This window comes from Pinus tabuliformis, chromosome J (genome assembly GCF_031772625.1).
Source record: "Pinus tabuliformis cultivar Carrire ecotype Pingquan chromosome J, CPIR1, whole genome shotgun sequence".
NCBI lineage: Eukaryota > Viridiplantae > Streptophyta > Pinopsida > Pinales > Pinaceae > Pinus > Pinus tabuliformis.
Window position 1 is genome coordinate 1,648,882,653 of NC_142295.1, and position 15,632 is coordinate 1,648,898,284.

At 39.9% G+C, this 15,632-nt stretch overlaps 1 protein-coding gene across 1 annotated transcript in view; it reads right to left on the reverse strand.

Moving 5' to 3' along the window:
* The window catches only part of LOC149233862 (Pseudouridine synthase family protein), a 336,954-nt gene that overhangs the window by 197,645 nt on the left and 123,677 nt on the right, over positions 1-15,632 (reverse strand). Inside the window, exon 4 of the mRNA XM_089379870.1 lies at positions 11,744-11,822. Within this exon, the coding sequence (XP_089235996.1) occupies positions 11,744-11,822 (79 nt within the window). The remainder of the gene's footprint in view (positions 1-11,743; positions 11,823-15,632) is intronic.

Sequence of the window (15,632 nt, forward strand, 5' to 3'; positions counted from 1 at the left end):
GAAATTCTTAGCACCAATCCAATGAATGTGATGAGGCTCAACAATAAATTGACTCAACATGTTCACAGCGAAGCATATGTCAAGATAGGAGTTGACCAAGAACATCTGGGCCCCCACAAATTGACGATACTCAGAAGGGTTTGTTGATCCGGGCCCAACACCACTACCACATAGCTTCTTGAAGTTGAGTTCCAACGGAGTAGATACGGACTTGTAGTCCACCATCCCATAGCTCTCAAGTAGATTCACAATGTATTTTCCTTGAGAAAGGAAAATCTCACCTGGTTTTTGCCAGACCTCCAACGCTAGGAAGTAATGCATTAGTCCTAGGTCCTTCATCTCAAATTCGGAAGCCAACTCCCGCTTACATTGATGAATGAGAGGGTCATCACTTAACAGAAACAGATCATTCACATAAAGAGGGCTTTCTTCAACCTGCATACATGTGTATCACGATCTTGAACTCTTAACCCCTCCAGTTGTTCCACATAGACTTCCTCTTTAAGAAAACCATGCAAGAAGACAATTTTGACATCCATCTAGTGTAGGCTCCATCCTTGTGAAGCAGCAAGAGCTATGATCAAACGGGTGGTGGTATATCGGTCAACTGGTGCAAATATCTCATCGTAGTCTACTCGTTCCTTTTGAGAGAAGCCTTGAGCAACGAATCTGGCCTTGAACTTTTCAACACTCCCATCAGCTCCATGTTTGATCTCGTAGAGCCATTTTGAAGTGACCCCTAACTTTTCCTTGGGTTTAGGAACCACATCCTAGACATCATTCTTCGTGATCGACTCATGCTCCTCATTCATCGCATCCTTCCAAACTTGTTGCTTCACGACTTCTCGAATGTACAAGGCTCAGATTGTACAATGGTACCCATGGCAGTGAAGTACCCTTGGTACCTGTTTGGCTGCTTGCTTTCACGAAATCTCCCACACGATGCAATGTGTTTCTCAGCATCTTCAAGAAATCTTTGAGCCACAACGATCCTTTTCTTGAAGTAGTGAGCTCACTAGGAGGTGGATCAATGGGATCCATCGAACCTTCAACATCGGGCATTGGTTCATCAGACGGAGGTTCATCTTTCTTTTCTGCATCAACATCATCATTGTCCTTCCTAGGGATAGGAAGTTCTCGGACTTTCCTAAGAGCAGAATCTTCATAAGTGACATCAAACTTAATTCCACTTCCCTTTGACCAGGCACATAGATTCTATATGCCTTCGAAGTTTCACTGTAGCCCACAAACGTTCCTTTCTTCCCAAATACATCTAGTTGGTTTCTTCTCTTTCAGCACATGAAATATGGGACAACCAAAAATTCTAAAATGAGGAACATCAGTTTTCTTACCGGTGAAAACTTCTTCAGTTGTTTTGAAGTCCAAAGCTTGATGAGGGCATCTGTTTTGGAATACAACAGTGTTGGCAGCTTCTATCAATAAGAAATTCGGTAGACCTTTTGGTCATGAAGCATGGCATGGGTGGCTTCTATGACAAACAATTCTTCCTTTCGGCAACACCATTTTGATCAGGAGTATATGCAGTAGTGGTCTCCCTCTTAATGCCAGCTTCTCTACAATAGTCTTTCAATTCATTTGACTCATATTCGGTACCATTATCAGCCCTCGATATTTTGATCTTCTTCCCTATTTGATTCTCCACCAAGGCTTTGAAAGAGCGGAACCATTTGAACACTTCATCCTTCTTCTTTAAGAAATAGATCCATGTTTTGCAAGAGAAGTCGTCCACAAAAATAGCATAGTACAAATATCCACCAAAGATGTGACGGGCAACATACCTGATAGATCAGAATGGGCCAATTGAAGAATATCGGTGGATGGTCCCCTTCTATGTTTTCCAACTTCACAACCTTGACAAACACCTTCATGACCTAAGTTGAATTCGGGCATACCTGTGACCATCTTCCTTACATCGAGTAAGGCTTTGAAATGAAGGTGAGAAAATCTCCGGTGCCATAATTCAGATTGAAGAGAAGTATCACAAGTCATTGCTCCCAACGGACTTCCTCCAACCTGATAGAGACCTTCAACCCTAAATCCAAGAGTGAATGCATCTCTTGGGTTCCTTTGCCAAACACGAACCTTCCCATCAATGAATGTCACCTTGAAACCTTTATCTTCCATCACAGAAATAGAGACCAAGTTCTTTTTTAGATTAGGTACATATAGCACTTCTTGTAAATGAAGAGCTTGACCTTGATTTAAGTGAAGAGTAACAGTCGCAATTCCATATTCGTCTTCTTTTCAACCAAGTTAGAGAGAGCTTCTTTGTACACAGTGAAGTGCCTTGAGGCACCACTATCAATCAACCAATGATCCAATGTATCTGGAGGAGAGGCAGTGGTGAGGGCATAAATAAGATAAAATTATTTTTGCTTTACAACATTAACTTCTTCATACCTGGAGTTTCTAGACTTCTTGGGAGGACGACCATTTCCATTTCGAGCAGCAGGAGCATTCCTCTTTCATTCGTTGTTGAACTAGTTGTTCCTTGGATTGTCATTTCCCTTGAAGTTGTTGTTATTGTTGTCATCATCTCTTAGAGTATCCTTCTTGTGAGGACACTCTCTAGCAAAGTGGCCAAACCTGTTACAATTGAAGCATCTTCCTTTTCTTCCTTCTTTGAATCCCAACTTGAACCCTTGACCTTGATTTCTTGGACCAGCATTGTTCTTCCTCTTAGCATGAGTAGAGAAGGCGGTAGGATTGTTTCCATTTGAGGGCTTGTCTCTTTCCATCATCCTTATTTCTTCTTGAGTGCATCTAGCCAATAATTCATCAAATCCCGAAATCCTGTCATTGTTGAGGATGGTAGTGTTGAACACATCCCATTCTCTTGTAAGGCCTCCAAGTGCAATAAGAGTGAGCTCCCTGTCACCAATGACTTCTCCAATAGATAGAAGATCATTCTTGATCTCGGTAATCCTCATGAAGTAGGATTGGATGGATTCTCCTCTATCCATCTTGATGTCTTTCAACTTGTTCTTGAAAAAGAGAACTTGATTTGCATTATTTACTTTGAACATCCCAACCAGCGTGTCATACATCTCCTTAGATGTTTCCAAATCAAAAATATAGGCAACCAAAGGCTTGTGAATAGAATCAACAATAATTTTCTTAACTTTAACCTCACCTTTCTTGTACTTTGTTTGTGCAATTGCGGATGCGTTTGAAGGAGGTTCCACTACTGTTCCTTTGACATAGTCCATGGCATCATTTTCTTCCAATGTCAAATCTAGAGACATCTTCCATGCATGATAGTCGGATTTGTCCTTAAGCTTGTCCTCGGATTTGAAGTAAGATGTAGTCGTCATTGAGACTAGTTCCAAGCCCTTGTACAACAGCTTCCCTTAGTGATTGCTTTGCTTCACTCTTCCTTGGGCTTTATCTTCACCTGACCTTTGATACCATGTTAATTTTGGATAACAATGGTATGTTTTATGCTTTAGCACAATTTACTTCAATGTTCCTTTAGCAGCCCAATGACAATTTCTAATTATATCCAATAGCAATCATATTAACTTAAACACATTGACAGTAAATGCAGATAGAACATAAAAACATGCGCAGAAGACAAGCCAAGACAATAGGACACAAGATATGGCGGATGCCAGGGACAAACCCCAATGTGGGGAAACCCTTTGATCAAATCTTCTTATTATTCTTCAATAGTTCAGCGGGGAGAGAGTAGAAATATCAAATTAACTTGCCCAAAACAGTCTTGTCAAATCAACAGTCAACTACAGCCCTAACCAGAAAGTCAACAATGGTCAAAGCAGCTCCAAAATTTCCTCCAAGCAGCGTTGTCAACAGTAGATAAATTCAGTCTTCCCAGAGAGTCAAAGTCAACCCAAAACAGATCGGTCAAACCAATGAAAGGAGAGAGAAAACACTGTTGTAAATCCTACAGTCAAATAAAAAGTCAACGATGAAGTCAACTCGGTCAACCTGTCCCAAACCCCTTGAAAAATGTGCCAATAAATGCGGCCCACAAAAATCAGATTTTTTCCCACAAGAATGAAGTCAACACTGGTCAAAGGCACCCAAGTCAACATTGGTCAACGCTGCCCTGTTTTCCTGAAATTCGACTAGCAAACAAACCTAGAAATTCATCCTCCTTTCACACGTACGAAGTAGAGAAGGTTGACTCCAAGTTGTACGAACCAATCAAGAGAGGAGAGAGAGATATGTGATGAGATGAGTGATGTCCAAATGAGAGAGAGGTCGCTCCTATTTATACACTTCGTTGAGGGTGAGGACACACATCTATTGGGCTTCATGAGCCTACATTCGACAGAGGATGACCTTGACAATTTGTGCATGAGAGAATAAATTCAAAATTCCACTTCTGCTTGTCTAAATGAGATGATCTCTATCATATGTGGTCTTAAGGTGGAATTTGGCCCTAGTTGCTAATTTTAACAGATTCACTGTAATACAATTCAACAATCTTCAATGGTGCTCTTGGTCTTGTATCCCACAAGGATATAACATAGAAATACAGTTCCTAGAAGGGACAAAGATGCCTTTTATTCTGCCTCAGAATGTCCACTTTCACACTAACTTACAGAAGGAGTATGCCACAGATCTGAGCACAACTCTAAAGCTGGCCAAAAGACTTTAAGTCCTTCAAATGACTTCACGAAAGCTTTTGACACTGTCCCTAGAGATAAGCTTTGGAGAAGAATGGAAGAGCTCGGAATTCCAAGGGAGTATAGAGCAGTTATGCATAAACTTTACGAGAAAGTTAGTGCAAAAATCAGAACTAAGGAAGGCTTCTCTGAATGCTTTGGTAGTGACATAGGGGTTAAGCAGGGGTGCCCTCTTTCCCCCACGCTTTTCGGTTTATATATTGATAAGCTGGAAGAATGGGTGAACAAAGATAGCGGAGAGGGTGTTCAATTAGCAGGATATGTGGTGAAGTTGCTTCTGTATGCAGACGATCTTATTCTAATTGCAAAATCTGCTCAGGGTTTGAGAGAGCATTTGAAGGCATTAGAGCTCTTTTGTCAAGAGGTGGGGATGCAAGTAAACACTAGCAAAACTAAAGTCATGATCTTCTCTTTGAAGCAGAGAAAACAAGAAGTTAGCTTTATTTTTTAGGGAAAAGCCTTGGAGTTAATGGAAGAGTACAAGTACCTAGGAATTGTCTTCAACAACAGGCTCAGTTGGGAGACACGCAGAACTGAAAGGATTCAAGGGAGATGGAGAGCTTCCTACCTTCTTCAGAATAGATGCAGAAAAGAAAAATTATGGGACTGGAAAACCAAGAAAACTCTTTTTGGATTGTTAGTTACCTCGGTTGTCCTCTATGGGTATGAAGTTTGGGAGAGCAGCGTGTCAGACAACAAATGGAGACAACTAGAAAGAATTCAAAAACACTTAATCACTCGCAATCTTAAAGTCAAATCAATTGTCCCATATCAGATCTTGCTAGTGGAGGCCGGTTTCTTTCCTATGGAAGCTTTAGCAATCATTCGTTTGTTAACATATTTAAAAAAGGTAAACGGCATGGATGAACAGCGGTGGCTCAAGTTGATTGTGGCAAAAGAGTTAAACGTAGGAAGAAATCTTGGAGGAAGAAGAATGACAAGTGGATGGGAAAATGGGGAACCAATTGGCAATATTCTCCTAATTCTAAAGTGGAAATAAAAAATTGGGTACTTGAAAAATTCAACTCTGCCATGTGGGAAAAACAGGTTGACCGTAAAAAAATGATATATGTCAATAATTTCAACCCTACATGGTCGCATAATGAAAAGAAATATTTGAGTGTCGAAATCAAGGGAAAGGCTAAGATTTTAATAGCACAACTAAGGATCGGATCCCATCATCTTAGATGCAAAACAGGTAGATGGGTAGTTCCCAAGGAAGAGTGGGAAGAAAGAACTTGTGTCTTTTGTGAGGAGGGAGCGGTTGAAACCAAATGGAACTTCATCATGGAGTGTCCTGCCTATAAGGACATTCGCAGTCAGTTTGAAAGCGACTTGAAAGTGGACAGTCTATGTGAGCTATTTGTGGAAGGAAAGCTTCACAAGACGACAAACGTTTTTATCATGATTCACGCCAAGAGGGTTGTTATAGAGAGAAACTTGATTATATGATGTTTTGTTGATTGGATATATGGGTCCCTTAGACCGTTTTGGTCTCGTGGACGTCATTAAAAATCCTTCAATTCAATTCTTTAAAATACTTTAATGTGTCCCCCACTTAACAATTTTTTATTGATTTCCTTTTTCCTTTTTTCTTTTTTTTTGGGTCTTTTCCTCTACTTTCGAAGTCACTTTATTGTCCCCTTTGACTTCGACAGGTATATTTTTGTTTGTCTCCATTTATTAATTTTTTAATTTTCTTTGTCCTTTTTGCCACTTATATTATAGAAAGTGGATTTTAAAGGGTAATAGTCACTTTTTTGACCCCCAGAGATGATCTTAGGATAATGTTGGGGTTGTGAGCACGAATTTTGAGTACCCACATGCCACCAAAATACCCCAGATCCACTTATTTGCAATTTTAAATAGGGAATTAATAAAAAATCTCATCCTGCAAGAAATTTTAATTAATTAAAAGAAAATCCGATAAAAACCTAATCAAATTCCAGGACATTTTGGATATGACCTAGTGATCCGAGTTGACTCAACTCCCAGATTTAACCAAGATCTTTTGCTTTCGTGATGTGATCATAATTGCATTTAAAACAGCATAAAGGAACAGATATGCACGTTGTAAAGAAGAAAGAACATGACAATCATCAGCAACATAAAATAACAAGATGTTGATAACGGAGTTCGTCCAGGAGGGACTATGTCTCCGGGCCCCGGTGTCAAGATGGTGTAGGCCACTGCATTAAGTGTTGTCAATAGTGATGATGTACATAGGTGGTGACGTCGCTATCATACAAGGAAAATGCCCTCACACAGGAGTGGCTCCAAGAGATGTTCCACTACAAGAACTCTCATTCAAAAGGACTCCTATCAGTATGACCTAAACTCATGCATGATGATAATGAGCATCCCGCCAACATGGCATAAAAGGGATCTCAATGTAAACATACATGGCGACACATGAGTATCCCATCAACATAACAACAAAGGGATCTCAAACAAAACATGATGACTCATGACAGCAAGTACATCCCACAAATGATTCCGTGTCACATCAAGTAGGAATCATGAAACAAGTAAAAAAGCAAGATCCCACATCAAACATCAAACAGGGATCTATGCAGTACAATGCATCTCATAGCAAAAAGAAGTACATGAACACACTGCATATACCTCACATCCTAGGACCATCTGAAGAAAAGGATGTCAAACTGCTGAAGTTGGTCGTACCATCAATCTCGTGGCATCGAATCTCATGGAAATGGCTGCTCACACATGAATGCTAACACCTGCACTCCACTTTGAAAAGTGGCCGAAAAATGAAATGATCAAATGGAAAATCTGAATGCACCATCAGATTTGTGGCGTCGAATAGTGTAAAATCAACTGTCAAATTTCTGAATTCTGAGAAAATGAAAATCTAGGGCTTAAGGAATCTTTTAGATTCCCCCTAGATTCCTCAAAGATTCCCTCCTCTGGGTCATCTGCAAATCTGCTGTTCAAATCGAAATTCTGACTGCGCCATTAGGTTCGTGTCTCTGAGAGGTGTAGGATCGACATAAAGTTTGCCCAATTTGGACACTGGCAAAATTTTTCCCTCCTAAGAATTTGGCTCAATCATGGTTCCACCTGCCCTTTTTCAGGATCATGGTTCCACCTGCAAAAATTAATTAAAAAATTAGCGTCTCGATTTCCATGCACGCTCTTGGCTCCTCCATGCTCTCCGCTCTTATGAAAATGAGGGTTTATATAAAAAAGTGTCGGCGGATAAACCAAGGAATGTCGTTGGCGCATTGGTAAAGAAGGTGAATTACAAGGAGGAGGTCGGGTGGTCAAACCCCGACCTCTCCATATTAATACCGATATTATTTTTTTGAAAATTGCATTACTATTTGTTTTGGAGGTTGGGTCTGCATTGGGCGGCCCGCCCCTTAACCTGCGCGTTGTTGGCATTAAGTTCGGATTGGGCCGTTGGTTAAATGGAGGTGTTGATTGGTTGTATGCCACCATATGGGGCCGCCCGGTGGGGACCGTCCCACGTGGGTCGGGCGAGTTCAATCCCCGTCAGCTCCACTTAATTAACGGCTTATGTATAAGGTGGTTGCGATGGAGGTGGCAGGGGTCATGGCCCGCCACCCTTTATATATATATATATTTTATAACATATAGCCATTTTTTTGAATTTCTAAAATTTGACCGTAGGAGACAATTTAATGAGGCCACAATTTTGCCCGAAAGTTGGCTGAAATCGGTGACCGAATTTCGACGAAATTGTGCCTTCCTTAAGCTTGCCAAGTCACCGGTCAACCCTGAACTTTGACTGCCTCTAACTTTCACATACGAGCTCGGTTTGACGAACCGTTCACACCATTGCGATCAGGACAATGAGATATACGCTCTGGTCCTAGTTTGAAAACATTCTGATCACTTTATTTTTGCCCCTTTCTGAGTCCTCTTGGACTTCTACATGTGTCTGGTGCCACCTAGATCACCTAGCATGGTAATATACATCGACCCTAAACGTTAAGACAGACCCAGGGCTCAGATATTAAGTTGCACTCCGGCTTTGATGGTACTAAGTGAAAAAACTCAACTAATTATTTATCGTTGAAAAACGAAAATAATTAGTCGAGTGAAAAAATCACTCTAGATTGTACTCGCTTATTAACGAGGTCCCAAGTCACCTAATCCTGTTATAAAATTCATCATGCTACTGATATTTATTTGTTACTTTTAGGTATGTTCTATGCTGATAGCAAATTTACTTAAATTTTCCATATTAGCTCAATATCAATTCCAGATTAGCAATCACATTTAGCATGATAGTAAAATGCAAATAGAACATAAACATAAACATAAATCGCATTAGACAAGCCAAGACAAGAGGACACAAGATGTGGCGCCAGCCAGGGACAAACCCCAATGTGGGGAAACCCTTGATCAATTCTTCTTATATGTTCTTCAATGGTTCAGTAGAGAGAGAGATAGTACATATACATCAAAAGTCAACCTTTTGACTTATCTAAATAAGAGCAGAGATCTTTTCTAAGAAGATAGCATATGAGGTAGTTGATCTGAGTTGAGTTGAAGACATACTACTTCCACTGATCCAAGGTGACTCCATCACCATGCTGCACCTCACTGTGCTGCACCAAATCATCATGTTGGACCTCATTACCATGCTGCACACATCAAATTGCTACACTTCATCATCATGGTGCACCCGTCACTGTGTTGCACCCAATCACTGAGTTGCTCTCATCACTGTGTTGCTCCCATCACTAAGCTGCACTCATGACTGTGTTGCTCCCATCACTAAGCTGCACCCAATGTTGCATCCAATATGCTGCAACCATTTACACTCACCAGTCTTAGATGCTTGCTATGCCTTACAGCCTAGCAGAGCAGCTAGACTCCTTTAACAAGTCCAAGGTGCAATCTCCTAACAGTCCTCAAAATCTGCCCAGATTTGACTGCAATTGATCTCCAAGGAAAGGTTGTTGCCTTTACTATTCAGAGTAGCCTTCAAGCCCTTAACAATCACTGAACTATGTCTATGCTCTCTTCTTATTACAGCGGCATCCAAGTGGCATACAGCAATCCTTAGAACATGATTATGACAACCTATAGAGTGACTAATATCCCTCCAACAATAACTCACTCAAACCTCCTACCAACAAGTAGTTCAGCCCTTTAATTTGACCCCTGACAGCCCTCAAATGGACACGTTGATCAGTCTCTTTCTTGTTGTGATTGAGGTTCTTTTGTCTGTTGAAATAGGCCTCCTTTGACTGCGGTCAAACCTTCCTTTCATAGCAACTATACCTCTCCCTTAACGGCTGCTAGGACTCTCCTCCTACTACGACTAGAACATCTTTTATAGACAGCGTTTAGGGCTTCTTTATGACTGCCTTGATTTAGATTAGATCATCAGTTAAGGTATCTCCCTTTAGGTCTGCGTTTAGGCAGTAGGGCTTCCTTGTGACAGTGAAGCCTTTTACAAGTTAAGACCTCCTTTGACTGCGTCCTTGACTCTGTTAAAATAGTGGATGAGGGCATGGTATATCCCTCTTAACAGCGTCCAGATGTTCCTCCACTGACTGTGATTATAGGGCTGCAAATGTCCTCCTATTTTCTGCGGCTAGGGCTCCCTTTAGGCTCCTTAGATAGCGTTGAAACTCCCTTGGACTAGAGACCCTTTTCTTGGCTGCATTGAGGGCTTACACTTCACTGCCCCTCTTGACTACAGCTAGGGCACGTCCAAGACTCTTCCTTCTCATGGCAACATTCGGATCTAGGGCACCTCTTCATTAGGGCAGCATTGTCTCTTAGGATCTCTCCTCCCACTAAAACCCAAAGACAAGTGGATAGGAAGAGATCACAAGAAGAGTGTGTGCAAATGACTAGCAAGCCACCTCTTTTTATACTAAAACGTTGAGCACAAGTGGGGGAAATTTGGTTGCTGGCCGACCTTGACGAATTGTCCCATGGGCCATAACACAATAAATCCATATCTTGATGAATACTTTCAGAATCGGATGATCTTTAGATCAATCCTACACCTCTCGATGAGAGGAATCCAAGAAAAATATCAGTTGCCATAAATAAGATGACCCACATGGAGTTTGGCCCTAGTTGCCAATTTTAACATTATTAGAAACCCCCATAGGGGTTGCAAAATTTGAGAGAGAAAATGTAGAGAGAGGAGAAAGAAAAAAGGGCACGAGTGCCCTGTTGACCTTTGATCTTCTGAAAAATTGTCAAGTGCCCATCTTCATTAGGCAATGGGGTCTAGTTCCTTGCCATGTGCATATGAGTAGGTAACACCTTGATTTTCTTTTGACTATCAGTTTTGCATTTGAGGGCTTAAACCCTTTTGCTCTTTAAGGCTTCTTGAACTTTTATCACATGCTTTGATCGTCCCAAAGCTAGGGCATCATCCCTAAGATTAGGTCTTTGACATCAATGACAACATTACTCAACAATGACCCATTAACTCTTTGAGATCAATGACAACTTTCCTCCAACAAAATGTAGGACAAAATTTTCCTCCTATAGGGTTACCCATTTTGGTGGGTAACAAGATTCTAGTTGATGAAAGATGCACAATCTTTGGATCATATTGAGTATTGTTCTTTTATTTCTACCTTAATAACTCTTCAAAAGAGGTTATGAAATTCATTGTATATACCCTTCCATTTTTAGGTCTTCTTTTTGTAGATATAAGACATATTTTCCAAAAAATAAAAAATAAAAATAAAAAACTATCCTCCTAAAAAGCTAATAGGTATCATCATCAATTGTCACCCACACAATACTACCAACATTTTCAAACTCACATGCAAAAAATGGAATAGTTTTTCCCAAAAAATCATTAACACAAGGATGTCTTAAAAAGAGTATTCTTGGCTATTAGAAGTTTGAAATAGCATGTTAAGAGAAAAGTAAAATAAACATGAGACAAAGAAATGACCAAAGAGCACTGTAGAATAAATGCAGTTGATTATAATGTTTTCACAAAATGCTTATTACAATCCGTTCTAAGACAATAGGCATATCTATGGTTTTATTCATAAAATGATTTGCCACATGTCAAGAATAAAAATATAGTAATTCACCGGTGAGTCTGCATCCCATGTTGATGTAGCTTCTCCTAGTCTAAATACTCCACTATAAACCTTTATCATATCTTGAAAACTGCAAACAAGAAAAAGAAAATATATAACTACACCTGGAAACCAACAAAAGGGAAAGACAAGATTAAAGGATTTCCATGATAATTACGATCACTTAAACTATATATTTGCAAGTTGCATTTATAACTGTTCAATTAATAAACATCAATTGCCTATTCATCGAGCTCCTCCTCTTATGCTTCTTTCTTTCATGTCAATTACATCAACTAATAGAAATATGCCAAAGAAAAAGATGTAGAAAAACATTATACCAACAAGTTGAACTTGGAGTAAAATTAAAACAGACACAAAAGCATTATTAAAAACTGCAAGATATATTATGCAAGAAACAAAAATCGTATGCACTAGATATAGCATGCTAAGAATAAAATGTTACTTTTAAAAGTTAAAAAAAAAAAAGGAGATTTAATAAAAGCTGAAATTCATAATAGAAGATACACGTCATTCTTAAACTATAATCGAAAGGGAGAAGATATGAACAAGATCAAATGAGACTATGCAAATTCAAATTCATAAAGGAGAACTATTACCATACGTTTTAAAAAGAACATATAAAACTTAAATTGGATGCACAAGTCGCTAATCTAATGTTTAAGTGATTAAACATTATTTGCTACTTCCGCATCCAAATTAAGTTTGGCTGTTCTTTTTTACTTGTATAGTAATAGCTCCCCTTTATGAATTCGAATTTGCATACAGTGTATTTTATTGCATTTTATAATTGGTCTTGTTCATTTCTTTTCGCTGTTTGTAAATAATTTTCTGTTAATACAAGACATATACAGATATATATATAGATAAAAGAGATACCTGTGCATCCAAACTATGTGTTGGCTGTTAATTTTACTTTAGGGTAATAGTTCTCCTTTATGAATTTGAATTTACATACAAGTACATTTTCTTGCATTTTACAATTGGTATTGTCCATTTCTTTTCTATGTCCTTTTGTAAATAATTTTCAGTTAATAGAAGACATACTTTTAAAAAATTATATCAATAATTAATGATATTTTGTTGAACATGTGTTGTCATTGATGTCAACGGAACCTCAGCAAGTACTTATTGCAGAGTGGGTCCTTTGCAATGGCAGCACCAGTGGATGGGACTGGAAGTCAAAAGGATGGCAAGGAAGGAAGAGTAATTGATAAAGACTTTACATAAGTTACTATTCCTACAAATATGATGGTTGGAACAGAAAGGGAATTGTTTGATTACATTGCTTCAGAACTAGCAAAATTTGTCGCAAGCAAAGGAAAAAATTCCTGTCTAAAACCTTGGGGCAAAAGGATTCTTTACTGTTGTCTTTACAAACTTAGAAGACAAGGATAGAGTCTTCGATGGAGGACCTTACTTCTTTGCCTCAGCTGGACTCTACATGAGACCCTGGAAGGCAAACTTTGTGCCTGAAAATGAGACATTCACACAGGTTCCTGTGTGGATCCGCCTATTCTCCCTTCCTATAGACTACTGGGGACTAGCAACGCTCAAGCAAATAGGAGACCGTCTCGGAACCTTCATCAAAGCTTCAGAAGCAACGATGCAACGACGATACACTTCCTGCGCAAGAATTTGCATGGAGATGGACGTTTCAGGAGCCCTGCATGAAGGACTGTGGTTGGAATTCAGAGATGAGGATTACTATCAAGCCATCGACTACGAACAAATCCCCTTCCGTTGCAGAAGGTGTCATGAGCACGGACACCTTGTCCGAGAATGCCCTCTAAACAGAACAGAGGAAGAGCACAAACAAGAGCAAGCAGCAAAGAATAAAGTGGCCTTCACAAAGCCAAAAACAAGACAGAGAGCCAATAGGAAAAGAATATACAGAGCAGAGGCAGGCCCTGGTATCATCAACAACACCTGAAGTTTCTTGGAAACCGATACAGATTCAGAAGGCACAAATAGGGAAACAAAACCTACTGAAGAACCAAAAGACAAGCTAGAACACACAACAAAGGACGGGGAGGAAAATATAATCAGAACAGAAGTTCAAATGCAAGAGTTCGAAGACGAACGCGATGAAGACACTGATATGCTAACCAGCGATAGGGGCAGTGAGGAAATGGAGCTCAATGCAGTTCTAGAAAAGGAAGGGGTGAACCTCCCAAATATGGAAAAAAATTGGAGAACTCAAGGGCTGGAAAATATTTCGGAAGAAGAAATAAGGAAGATCAGTGATCTCTTCATCGCAAGGCAAAAAGCGGAACTAGATAGGCAAAACAGGAGATTAGGAATTGCAAAAGGCACAGGCAATCAGTCAAAGAGCATCTCTCTTAACCCAACAGGCCGGAAGCAAAGGAAAAAAAGAGGTAGAAGAACAAGTGGGGAGGTGCTGCATGATTTGGGGATCTTAATGATAAACTCAGGTAAAATGAAGGCTCTACACGCCTTCCCGTCCTACCAATAAGTATCTAGTTATAAATGAAAATCATTTCATGGAATGCAAGAGGGCTCAATAGCCAAGCCAAACAAAGACTGCTCAAGAGAAAGTTCCAACAAGAAAAGCCAGACATTATGTTCATACAGGAAACCAAATGGAGAACATCAGCAAAAGGCTAGGCAAACCTATAAAATATACAGACGTAGCCAGTCAAGGATGGGAAGGCAGCATAGCTACACTCTGGGATACCCGAGTAATAGACATCATCTCAATGGAAGTTGCACGATCGTTTATTGCCACAGAAGTTCAAATGACAGGTAACTCTGAAACTTACTATGCATAAATGTTTATGGACCGCAAAGATTAGAAGACAAATTTTCGTTTCTTAATTCTCTCATGAATTTAAAGCTAAGACACCCAACCTCTAAGATCATCATGGGGTGGGACTTTAACATGATAACTTCTCTACTGGAGAAAAAATGAGGACTCAGGAGGCTCAACAAAGACTCAGAACTCTTTGTTGATTTCATAGAAGCTGCCAAACTAGTAGACATCCTTCCCAAAAATGGTTCCTGCACTTGGAACAACAGGAGAGGAGGAGACAATAGGATTGCCTCCCGTCTAGATAGATTTCTGATCTCAGAAAGCATCTTGCTCGAAGAAATAACAGTGAACTCTGACATTCTTCCCAGTGGAGGATCGGATCACTGGCCAATAGCTTTGGAAGCGGCCTTCCCAGGGACCCCTCGAAATAAGCCCTTCAGATTTGAAAAGTTCTGGTTAACTCACCCCGACTTTGCAAACTTGCTGAAGGAATGGTGGTGTGAACCATTGAATTTAAGAGGAACCAAAATGTTCAAGCTCCAAAGCAAACTAAAACACATCAAAAACAGAATAAAAGACTGGAATGTAGCAGAATTGGAAACATCTTCCAGGAGAAGAACATCATAGAGGGTAAGTTAAATCTAATTCATAAAGAATGGGCTTTAGGGAACTACAGTGAAGACTCAAAAGAACAGGAGAAGGTATTGATGCAGCAATGGCAACTCCGTTGCCAACAGGAAGAGACATTGTGGAAACAAAAATCAAGGATCCAATGGCTAAAGGAGGGAGAACAAAATACAAAGTTTTTTCATAAATCGACGCTGGACTACAGGGGGGCAAACAAAATCCTTAGGCTCAACAATGAAGCAGGGGAAACTCTTCAAAATCACAAGGAAATATCAACCCTGCTCACCAGGCACTTCAAGCATATAGCTCAGGAAACGCAGGAAGAAAGATCAGAGGCCATAGAGGAACTAACCCAACCTATACCCCACATCATAACCTCTGAGCAAAACTCTGCTCTGCTAAGAAAAGTCTCGATGGAGGAGGTGGAAGATGCTTTCAAGAGTATGCCAAATGATAAGGCACCGGGGCCTGATGGTTTTA